At 45.5% G+C, this 12,427-nt stretch overlaps 1 protein-coding gene across 1 annotated transcript; it reads left to right on the top strand.

Moving 5' to 3' along the window:
• The first annotated feature begins 313 nt into the window (after window positions 1–313).
• On the top strand, window positions 314–911 carry timm8b (translocase of inner mitochondrial membrane 8 homolog B (yeast)). The gene has a single exon (XM_048521366.1). The coding sequence runs from the start codon at window positions 362–364 to the stop codon at window positions 641–643; it is 282 nt and encodes a 93-aa protein (XP_048377323.1). The 5' UTR covers window positions 314–361; the 3' UTR covers window positions 644–911.
• The last annotated feature ends 11,516 nt before the right edge of the window (window positions 912–12,427 follow it).

Raw genomic sequence — 12,427 nt, forward strand, 5'->3', positions numbered from 1 at the left:
ACTCACCCACACACCTTGGCATCCTATTGGCCAATCAACATCCTCCAGACAGAGATCTGATGGCGCGATTTGAATGCATTCAACCGTCCAGCTGATTGGGTGAATTGCGACATATGTAAATTAGTAAACGCTTACGGTTAGGTGGCAGGGAGAAGAAGGACGAAGTTTTGAACCTAAATTATTATTATTCGAGTTACAGATCCCAGCCAAGTTAATACAGCAATTTTTTTAAAAATCCCTAAGTAGTAATCTGTAAGAAAAGTTTAAAAATCCAGTCACCTTGACATGAAGGGGAAATGAGAGCTAGACCTGAACGTCACTGGACAGCGCCCCCTTTCGGCAGAAAGGCTAGGAAGCGGGAATGGATGAGCTGGGCACCTCGTTGAACGTGGGGTCAACCTCTGGAAGCACGGACCAGGCGGAGCTGTCGCGGTTGATTGCAATGGAGCAGCAAAAGGCTCAGTTTCAGCTCAAGGTGCACAACTTCACCGACGTGTGCTGGGAGAAGTGCGTGGAGAAGCTGAGCTCCCGGCTCGACTCTCGCACCGAGGCCTGTGTGGTGAACTGTGTGGACCGCTTCGTGGACACCACGCTGGCTGTAACCAACCGTTTCGCTCAGATGGTGCAGAAAGGGGGTCATTGAATCCTCAGATTAGTGAAGGTGACTGCCATCCCGATCTCTCAGGAAGGAAGGGGGCCGTTTTGTACCTGTTCTGGAACATTGCAATGCCATTGACCAGATCTCTCTGTTGTACATGCTTTGAGCACGTTTCACTGTGCAGCTAATTTGAATACCCTTGCTCCAAGGTCATTTCAGCAACTTCCGTTGCCACTGTGTGCGTTTTTGGCTGCGCACAGATCCTGTGTGTGAATCCACAGAAAAGTCATTAAAGTCTCTTACTTCATGACTACCTTGGAGTGCTCTTTCTTTGTTGGACCCGAAGAGAGACAAACACAAACTGGAGTTGCAGTGAAAAGGTAGTGTAGTGGGTCCTAAGGGAGTTGCTTTGCAGAGATGGACAGTGTTTTTGACCATTGTGTAAATATTTTCTAATCAACCTATTCAGGGATGTTATTTTGCATCTCTGTGGGACTGTGATGACAAGCCTCCTGGTTCAGAGGTAGGAGCATTACCACTGTGCTATAAGAACCTCCTGCTTCTGGGCTGTAAATATTCATTAATTCTTTTCAGAAGCCTATCTGTTTCCCTTTTGAAAGTGTATCAGAGATAATGGGAACTACTGATGTTGGAGAATCCAAGATAACAAAGTGTGGAGCTGGATGAACGCCGCAGGCCCAGCAGCATCTTAAGAGTACAAAAGCTGACGTTTCGGGCCTAGACCCTTTATCAGAAAAGGGGGAGAGGGTTCTGAAATAAATGGGGAGAGAGGGGGAGGTGGATCAAAGATGGATAGAGGAGAAGATATAGTTTCACAAGCTTCAAAATCTCCCCTCCCCCTATTGCATCCCAAAACCAGCCCAGCTCGTCCCCACCTCCCTAACCTGTTCTTCCACTAACCTATCCCTCCCACCTCAAGCCGCACCCCCATTTCCTACCTACTAATCTCATCCTGCCCCTCGACCTGTCCGTCCTCCCCGGACTGACCTATCCCCCCCCCACCTCCCCACCTACTGGCTCTATCCTTTACTCACCTTTACTGGCTCCTCTTTAACTTGTCTGTCTCCTCTATCCATCTTCAGTCCGCCTCCCCCTCTCTCCCTATTTATTTCAGACCCCTCTCCCCCTCCCCCTCTTCTGATGAAGGGCCAAGGCCCAAAACGTCAGTTTTTGTGCTCCTAAGATGCTCCTGCTGTGTTCATCCAGCTCCATACTTTGTTATTCCTTTTGAAAGTGTTGATGATAGAGGGATGTAGATGTAGGGCGACCAGAACAGTGTATCATATTCCAAATGTGGCCGTACCAATGTCTTGTACGGCTGCAACATGACACCTCTACTCCTATACGCAGTGCTCTGACCAAAGAAAGCAGGTGGGCCGAAAGTCACCTTCACCCACCTGCCTACCTGTGATTCCAATTTCAAGGAGGGTCATTGAGTTGTACAGACCCTTTGGTCTAACATGTCCATGCTGATCAATTTTCCCAAAGTAACTTGGCACGGTGGCTCACTTGTTAGCACTGCAGTCTCACAGCGCCAGGGACCCAGGTTCGATTCCAGCCTCAAGTGACTGTGAGGTGTTTGCACATTCTACCCCTGTCTGCGTGGGTTTCCTCCCACAGTCCAAAGATGTGCAGGCTAGGTGGATCGGCCGTACTAAATTGTCCGTAGTGTTCAGGGGGATGGATCTGCGTGGGATGCTCTAAGGAGCAGCGTACACTTGTCGGGCCAAAGGGCCTGTTTCCACACTGTAGGGAATCTAATCTAACAGTCCCATTTGCCTGTGTTTGGCCTATATACCTCTAAATCTTTCCTATCCATGTACTTACCCAAATGTTGTAACAATATGTTCCACATACTAACTGCCCTCTGTATGAAAGTTGCCCCTTAGGCTCCTTTTAAATCTTTCACCGCTCACCTTAAAAATATGCCCCATGGTTTTAAACTCACTGACTCTAGAAAAAAGACCTTTTGCTATTCACCCTATCTTATGCTCATCATTATTTTATAAACCTCAATAAGGCACCCCCCCAGCCTAACCTTGTAATTCATACCCTCCAGTCCTGGTAACACCTAGGTAAATCTTTTCTGAACCATCAAATTTAATAATATCCTTCTTGTAACAGGATGACCAGAGCTGTACACAGTACTCCTAAAGTGGCCTCACCAGCATCCTATACAAGTTTTAACATGACATACCAACGAAAGAACTGCGGATGCTGTAAAACAGGAACAAAAACAAAGTTGCTGGAATGCTGGAAAAGCACAGCAGGTCTGAGGAAGGGTCACCGAACCCGAAACATTAACTCGGTGTTTTCTTCCCCACAGATGCTGCCAGACCTGCTGAGCTTTTCCAGCAACTTTGTTTTTGTACCAATTCCTGTACTAAATGGTCTGATCAGTGAGGGCAAGTGTGCTAAATGCTGCCTTAATCTGTCCAGATATGATGCGCCTTTTAAAGAACTAAGTGCCTGAACCCCTAGGTGTCTTTGTTTGACAACACTACCTAGGACCCTAACGTTAACTGTATAAGCCTTGCCTTGTTTATTTTACCAAAACGCCAGACCTCTTCAATTTTTTTTCGGTACTTTCTGTAATGAAGATAACAAAAAGGTGTTCATTTTATGTACCATTTCCTATCACCCACTCACAGACCACTCACTTCATTATTTTCAAAGGGAAAGGCAGCTTAAGTGGAGTTGAGGATTATCAGAATAACACTAAAATATGCAGATGCTGGAACATAAACAGAAACAGCTGAAGAAACACAGTAGCTCTGACAGCATCTGTGGAGGAAAACAGTTAATGTTTCAAGTCCAGAGCCCCTTCATTAGGATGATAAGATCAGCCACGCTCTCGTTGAATGGTACAGCAGAAGCAATGGGCTGAATGGCCTACTGCTGGCCCTGTGTCTTGTGGCCAGTCTTATTGCAAGAAGGACAGAGTGTATAAGCAGGGAAATCCTATGACAACTGAGGGCTTTGGTGAGACTGCATCTGCAGGACTATGTTATAGTTTTGGTCCACCCTCTTAAAGAGGGACATATTTGCATTGCAGGCTACTCATTCTAAAGATCATTAGATTGATTCCTGAGATGGAATGTTGATGGACGAATATAGAAATTGGGAGCAGAGGTAGGCCGTTTGGCCCCTTGAACATACTCTGGCATTCAGTGGGATCATGGCTGATCTGTTTGTGTCTTAAATTTCACACTCCCATCTACTCCCCATAACCTTTGATTTCCCTGTTGAACAAGAACCTACCTCTACCTTAAAATATTAATTGGACTAATTCCACCGCCATCTGAGGAAATTCCAAATCTAAACAGCCCTCTCTGGAATCCCCCATCTCTCTCCAAAAAGAGCAATCTTTGAATTTATATATTTTAATTTCAACAATAGACTTTATTCATAAATATCTGTATATACATAGTCATTCGAGCAGTTTGATTCTGTACAGTCTTTACATATGGAGAACAAACACAAGGTATTTCTTACATAAGATTATATTTATATTTGAGGCACCGAGACGGTCTGATAACTGAACAGCCCCACATTTGTAATTGACAGTGATCTTTCCCTAATGCCCCTTGGTGGTAGCTGCCCCAAGCTTTAGTGCGTCCCTCAGATTGTAGTCCAGGACCCTGGAATGTGCCAGTCTGCAACAGTTGGTTGAGGTCACCTCCTTGTTGTGGAAGACCAGCAAGTTGCAGGCAGACCAAAGAACTGCTTTCAGGGAGCTGATGGCCCTCCAGGTGCAGTTGATATTTGTCTCAGTCTGTGTCCTAGGTAACAGCTGCTAGAGCACAGAGTCCTGTGTCATGGAGCTGCTCAGGACGAACCTTGACAAAAACCGCTGCATTTTTTTCTCCAGACTTCCTTTGCAAAGGCACATTCCAGCAGGAGATGTGTGACAGCCTGTGCCTGCCCCCTGCTGCAACTGCTTTGAGGGCAGTGTGTGGTGGCACAGTCTGGGCACACAGAGGATCTGATGGGTTGTGCCTTACTCATCACCAGCCAAACTATGTCTTGGTGCCTTTTGGAGAGCTCCGGCCATTCTTTAAGCTCTGTTTGACTGGGCGTGGTTGTACTGAAACTGAAGGCAGCTGAGTCACTCCAGGTGAAGTTGGTTAAATGAACAACTTGTTTAATCCAGTTCAGAAGCATTGTATTTGGGGCCTCAAGGAAAAGGCTACCTGAATGCTGCGTGGGTAAACGAGAGTGCTGTGCAGTTGGGTGAAAACAGGGAGTTTGTGAAGCTGAAAGACTGAATGAAGTGCTCAGTCTCAGTCTAGGCAGTTCTAAAAGTGACACAGTCCCAACAGACATGGCCAATTGCAAGCACCTGCAGGGTATTTTCTTACAGTTTTTAAAACATTAATTAACTTAAATAAATGCTAGGACTTTTCACTAGAATAGTGTTTAAAACAAACTAATCTTCCCCAACTTAATTAAATTTTCTTAAAGGGAGTAACCAGCATAATCTAGAGAGAAGTCTTGACTGGTGATCTCAGAGCTGTGGTGTTCTCCTCTTGCACGATGTGGGAAATAAGGAATGCTTCCTGTGTCCCTGATCACTACATGTGCAAGGACTGTGTCCAACTGCAGCTACAAGCCTGCTACCTTTCAGAGCTGGAGCTGTGGCTAGACTCACATGGGAGCATCTGTGATGCTGACAGTGTCATGGATAGCACATTTACTGTTTAAGATTGGACATCTTCATTTAAACTGTTCATTTTACTGATAAATCTGTTTTCAGTGCTACCAATAAAATTCACATCTGTGCCACCACTATTAAGTCGCTCCAATGATTCCCATGAAAAGCAAAGCCAGAATGGCTTTCTGTTATACCCAAATAAAAGCAAACTACTGTGGATGCTGGAAAAGTGAAACAAACACAGAATACAGGAGCAATCAAGCAGATCTGACAGCATCAGTGGATGTTTGAGGCACCGAGAGGATCTGATAACAGAACAGCCCCACGTTTGTAATTGACGGTGATCTTTCCCTAATGCCCCTTGGTGGTAGCTGCCCCAAGCTTTAGTGCGTCCCTCAGCATGTAGTCCAGGACCCCGGAATGTGCCAGATGCAACAGTTGATTGAGGTCAACTCCTTGTTCTGGAAGGCCAACAAGTTTCGGGCAGACCAAAGACCGTCTTGCATGGAGCTGATGGCCCTCCAGGCCTCTGTTTGTTTCCATCACTTTGCCTCATTGCCTTGATTAGCGGTAATTTCAAAGCAAAACCACGTATCTCTGTGATGTAAAAGTGTAGGAAGATCACTGAAATGAATTTTGTGGGCAAGTGTTAAGAAGCTTCGGAGAAATGAAAGACATTCACAAGAATAAAGGTGGTGTGAAAAGCTAAGACTCTGGTGAGAGATGATAAATTAATGAAAAACAATGGAATCTTGCCGCTGAAACCTGTAATTAAAACTGAAAAATTCTACAAAAACAGGTTGAGGAAGGGTCACTGGACCCAAAATGTTTCCTCTGTTTTTCTCCTTCACAGATGCTGCCAGACCTGCTGAGTAGCAGCACGGCTGCCCATCTTCCATCAGAAAAGTTGTTTTCAGATTGTCTGCTTGTTCTTCAAATTCACAGCATTGGCAGAATTTCACCTTGACGTGCATGTAAACGGTTAGCAATGGAGAAAATTCCCCCTTCATCACAAGGCAAACTAATGGAGTCTAAAACTAGTTCAAATTCTGAATTAGGAAAATCACTGAAAAAAATGTTTAAGAAAATATCTGATCTTGGGCCTCTACTGTTTGTAATTTTTATTAATGACTTGGACGAGGGAATTGAAGGATGGGTCAGCAAGTTTGCAGACGACACAAAGGTCGGAGGTGTCGTTGACAGTGTAGAGGGCTGTTGTAGGCTGCAGCGGGACATTGACAGGATGCAGAGATGGGCTGAGAGGTGGCAGATGGAGTTCAACCTGGATAAATGCGAGGTGATGCATTTTGGAAGGTCGAATTTGAAAGCTGAGTACAGGATTAAGGATAGGATTCTTGGCAGCGTGGAGGAACAGAGGGATCTTGGTGTGCAGATACATAGATCCCTTAAAATGGCCACCCAAGTGGACAGGGTTGTTAAGAAAGCATATGGTGTTTTGGCTTTCATTAACAGGGGGATTGAGTTTAAGAGTCGTGAGATCTTGTTGCAGCTCTATAAAACTTTGGTTAGACCGCACTTGGAATACTGCGTCCAGTTCTGGGCGCCCTATTATAGGAAAGATGTGGATGCTTTGGAGAGGGTTCAGAGGAGGTTTACCAGGATGCTGCCTGGACTGGAGGGCTTATCTTATGAAGAGAGGTTGACTGAGCTCGGTCTCTTTTCATTGGAGAAAAGGAGGAGGAGAGGTGACCTAATTGAGGTATACAAGATAATGAGAGGCATGGATAGAGTTGATAGCCAGAGACTATTTCCCAGGGCAGAAATGGCTAGCACGAGGGGTCATAGTTTTAAGCTGGTTGGTGGAAAGTATAGAGGGGATGTCAGAGGCAGGTTCTTTACGCAGAGAGTTGTGAGAGCATGGAATGCGTTGCCAGCAGCAGTTGTGGAAGCAAGGTCATTGGGGTCATTTAAGAGACTGCTGGACATGCATATGGTCACAGAAATTTGAGGGTGCATACATGAGGATCAATGGTCGGCACAACATTGTGGGCTGAAGGGCCTGTTCTGTGCTGTACTGTTCTATGTTCTATGTTCTAGGACAAACGAGACTGATCAGAAACTTTGCTGAATGCACTTGCACTGGAAAAGTTTAATTCTGTTTATTTGGTGGAAACTGAATAGCAGTTAGGGGTTGGGGAGCTGTTGAAGTGAGTCAAGACTCCTGCTGGGCTTTCTGTCCAACAATTCCAACTGTAATCTAGTTCCTTACAAGGGTGAATCAGGGCTGAAGCACTAATTGCACTACTGACACTGACCTGTCAGCGCACAGCATCAGAAACCGATAACAACATGTAATAAAGAACAAAATTATATTTTTGAGATAAAAAAAAAGTACAATGCAGTTCAGATAAGGCAGAGTACCTGATGCCAGTGAAAAATTGAGGCCAGAGTATGAAAGGTTGTCATTTATTCTACAAGTAGGCAAATCTTAAAAGTGTCTGCGACCTTGATGTTTGTTCCATTAAGTACTGATTGCATTTCTCGTAAAATTTTTATATTCACTTACTTTTGACAGAATAGTCGGTATGTTTCCATATGCTGCATGCCTGAGGAATTGATTTCCCTCTGGAATAAAGCTCCAGAAACTCCAAAATTTTGATGGGTTCTGTCTCACAGAATGTTAATAGTCACCCAGGAAAGATCAGAGCATTAAAAACATTTTCTTCACCTTCAATGTAAGTATTAAACTGAGCCTCTTACTTACCTGTCACATCAAGCAGCTTCTGTTCCCCAGATACACTATCTGATGTGAATCGCCTGCTCCAGGTAGAACCTAGACACTTCCACCTGACCCTGTCAGATCTGGAATAGATATCATCCCATCCCCAACCAATTCCTCCCTTGCTCCCCAGGCAGGAGAATGGCCCCCAACCCCAGATGTCACCACCAAGCTCTTCTCCTTTGGCCTGATATTGCAAGCTCAGCTAAACTTTACAGTCTATTCTAAGCAGACTCCCACTTACCTGACAGTCCATAAAACCACTATCACACATCTGCCACCTTATGGCCCTTGTTTACCTCAGAGTCAGAGACACCTACAGCTCAAAAAAAAGGCCCTTTAGCCCATCAAGTCTGTGCTGGTCAAAAACAATCACTGAACTAAATTTCCACATATTCCCCTCTAAACCCGCTGCCCCTTCCCTTTAATCTATGTGCCCAGGTCATTGATTCCCTTCAATAAGGGGAAAGATTCCTTCCTGTCTACTCTGTCTGTGACCCTTGTAATTTTGTACATCTCAATTACTGCCCCCCCCCCCTTCCTCTGCCCCAAAAGACCAAAGGGACAGGTGTAGACCATTCAGCCCCTCAGCCCTGTTGTGCCATTCGATAGGATCATGACTGATCCAAAACACCTGGCTTCCACTTCCCTCCCCTTTCCCTTTAACCCTGTATTTCCCAACTGATCAAAAATCTACTTATTTCAGCCTTAAATATACAGAAGGACTCTACCACAGCAGCTCCCTGTGGCAAGGAGTTCCAAAGACACTCATCCCTCTGAGCGAAGAAATTCCTCTTTCCAGTCTTAAATTGACACCCCTTTATCCTGAGGCGATGCCCTCCGGTGGTAGTCTTTCCCATGAAGGGAAACATTCAGCTTTTACCCTGTTAACCCACTTTATAATCCTCAATGAGAATATCTCTCATCCTTCTAAATTTCCATGAGTCACAACCTGTTTACACTTTGCTCATGAAACAATTCCGCCATTGCGGGCATCATCCTAGTGTGTGTTCTGTGAACTGCCTTCAAATAAATAATGCATTTTCTTAAGTAACAGGAGAAAAATTGCTCACAGTACCCCAGATGTGGTCTCAGCAGCACCTTGTACAGTTGCAGTAAGACTGTGCTTCTCTTATACTCCAACCCCCAGACATGATGGTTTACTGGGACTGGATACACCTGCTGAAGGTGTACAATAGTAAGCTTCTGCCAGACAGCATGCGCAAATCCACGAGAAGCGGTATCAGCACCTTCATCTACGTGTGGAAGTGGAAGAGGGAGGAAATTAGAAATTGGCGACTGATTTCACTGCTGAATGCAGACTACAAAATCCTCTCTAAGGTCATTGGCCAACAGGTGAGGTCTGCTCTGGGCTCGGTGATTCACCCCGACCAAACCTGTGCTGTTCCGGGCCAAATGATCTCTGAGAGATTCATACACCTCAGGGATATGATACAACAGCAGGATGGACGCCTGTCTCATCAGCCTGGACCAGGAGAAGGCTTTCAACAGTATATCACACAGCTACATGTGGGACATGCTCTCCAAAATGAGCTTTGGGGAGGGAATTCATAGCTGTGTTGACTGCTCTAAACCAACATTGTTAGTGCAGTCTCAATCAATGGGTAGGTATTGAAAGCTTCTCAGTCGGATCTGGAGTCAGGCAGGGCTGCCCACTCTCTCCTTCCTTTGTTAACATGTTGTATAGAACCTTTTGCCAAGTCCATCAGGAAGGATGTGAGCCTGAGAGGGGTGACTAATCCAGGCAGCAGAGGCCTGCAGGTCAAAGCCTCCCTTTGCATGGATAACATCAGTGTTTTCTGCTCGGATCCAGCGTCAGTGCGCACACCATGAGCATCTGCAATGGTTTGAACTGGCCTCAGGAGCCAAGGTAAATCATGGTGAAGGCAAAGTCCTGTTCTTTGGGAACTGGGTTGACCACCAGGACAGATTACCTGAAGGTGCTGGGAATATGATTTGGCGGGGTGGGGGGGGGGGGGGGGGGGGGGGAGCTGCTGGGAGGAGAACATCACCAAAATGAGGCAAAAACTGGTCTTTTGGGAACATCGCTCCCTCTCCATTGTATGAGGCACTCTCAATGTTGTAGTATGCGGTGCAGGTCTGGCCCAGTCCCATAACTGTTGCAGTCATTCAAGCCATCTTCCACTGGTGGTCAAAGTTCGACCATGTCCACAGGGACACATTGTACAAAGCTCGGATTAAGGCGGAGAGGGAAGAACGTACCCAATGCCACCATCATCATTATGGCCATCTTTGTGTACAGTCACATCAGGCTCTGTATAAAACCTTGCTACACAAATACCAAGTGTCGCTATGTACTGAGATTCTGCCTGTCCCAGGTGGTATAGAGTTATACAGCATGGTCTAACTAGTCCACACCTGCCATGTTCCCAAACTAAACTAGTCACATCTGCCTATGCATGGCATGTATCCCTCCAAATCTCTATTATTCATGAACTCAACCAAATGTCTTTTAAACATTGTAACTGTGCCTGAATTCACCATTTTCTCAGGCAGGTCATTCCACACATGAATCACGTTCTGTGTCAGGAAAGTTGGCCCTCGTGTCCTTTTTAACTCTTTCTCCTCTCACCTTAAAAAAAAATGCCCCCTAATTTTGAACACCTCAGCCCAGGGAAAAGACCCTTGTGATTCACGGTACAAACTTCAATAATGTGACCCCTCAATCTCCTACGCCCCAGTTAGGAAAATCCCAGTCTTCGCAGGCTATTATTATATATGAAACCATCCATTCCTGGCAACACCCTGGTAAATCTTTTCTGAACCATTTCTAGTTTAATATCCTTCCTATAACAGGGTGACCCAGAATTGCACACTACTCCAGAAGGGGCTTCACCAAAATCCTGTAAAACCTCACCACAATGTGTCAACTGCTATACTCAGAAATCTGAGCAATGAAGGCAAACGTGCTAAATGCCTTCTCACCCAATCTGCCTCTTACGCAAATTTCAAAGAATAATATGCCTACACCCCTTCCATTCCAGAACCCGACCCAGGGCCCTACCATTAAGTCCTATCCTTGTCTGTGTTACCAAACTGCAGTATTTATTCACAAAAAGTTCTATCAGCCATTCCTCAGCTCACTGATTCAATTGATCAAGATCTCTTTGTAATCTCAGATAACCATCTTCATTGACCACTCTTCCACCAGTTTTGGTATCATCTGCAAACCATGCTTCCTGTGTTCATCCAAATCGTCTGTGTAAATGATAAACCAAATCAGACCCAGTACCAATCCCAGTGGAGCGCCACTGATCACAGGACTCCAGTCTGAAAAACAATCCTCCACTTTTTTAAACGAAAGCTGTAAACAGAAAACCTATGACACTGAGACTACAAGGTGTGGAGCTGGATGAACACAGCCGGCCAAGCAGCACCAGAGGAGCAGGAAGGCTGACGTTTCGGGCCTAGACCCTTCATCAGAAAGGGTTTCTGAAGAAGGGTCTAGGCCCGAAACGTCAGGTTTCCTGCTCCTGAGATGCTGCTTGGCCTGCTGTGTTCATCCAGCTCCACACTTTGTTATCTCGGATTCTCCAGCATCTGCGGTTCATATTATCTCTGAAATCTATGATACCGCTTTGATGACACTGCCCTCAACAGGTGAAACACAGATCAAAGCCCACTCTGTGCTTTCGAAATAGAAAATAAAGTTGCATTGATTTTATTAACCAATAACTAAGACCTTATTACTCTGGGGAAAAACAAAAACAAATAAACAAGCAAAGAATGGCAGTCCCTTGACTCTGTTCCCACCAACCTCTTTTGGGGCAGGGACCAGATGAGGCCAAAATAAAAGGAGGCTGAAGCAAAATGAAAGAAAACAAGTAAGTAAACAAACAAATAAAAAACTAAATAAATAAATCCCCTCTGTCTTAGCCCCATTGAACACTCCTGGGATGGGACAACAATGGTTGAAAATCCAGAGAGTGTGCTCCTGCTAATTTCAACTAAAAGTAAAATGCTCCCCTCATGGATCCCCATAAATGGTTGGGACAGGGATAGTATGGGGCTAAAACGGAAACCCCCCTGGCTCTGCCAAGGGGTCCAAAATCAGAACAAACAGCCCTTTCCCAGGGCACCAAACTGAAAACAAAAGGCAAAATGGAAACCGATACTACAGAAACAATGAACTAAATCAGGTTGATAATGTACTCCAGCCCCCGTGGCGTCCAAAGGTCTCGGATGACCTTGACTGTGCCAGTGAGGACCATGTGCTTCAGGGACACGCGAGCACGGATATAACCGTGATAAAGGAGCGGGCAGTCAGGAACGACGAGTGCGTCTTTGGCCCGCTGCCTTGTCCTGTCAATGACCATCTTGGCTAGGCCCAGGAACTAAGCCATGAGAAGGCTCGTGGTCTTGTCCACCTCTG

This window comes from Stegostoma tigrinum, chromosome 38 (assembly GCF_030684315.1).
Source record: "Stegostoma tigrinum isolate sSteTig4 chromosome 38, sSteTig4.hap1, whole genome shotgun sequence".
In the NCBI taxonomy this organism is placed as follows: Eukaryota; Metazoa; Chordata; class Chondrichthyes; order Orectolobiformes; family Stegostomatidae; genus Stegostoma; species Stegostoma tigrinum.

What these genes read in the sequence shown, in the direction of transcription:
- timm8b (XM_048521366.1), top strand. Translation starts at nt 362, where the DNA reads ATGGATGAGCTGGGCACCTCGTTGAACGTGGGGTCAACCTCTGGAAGC.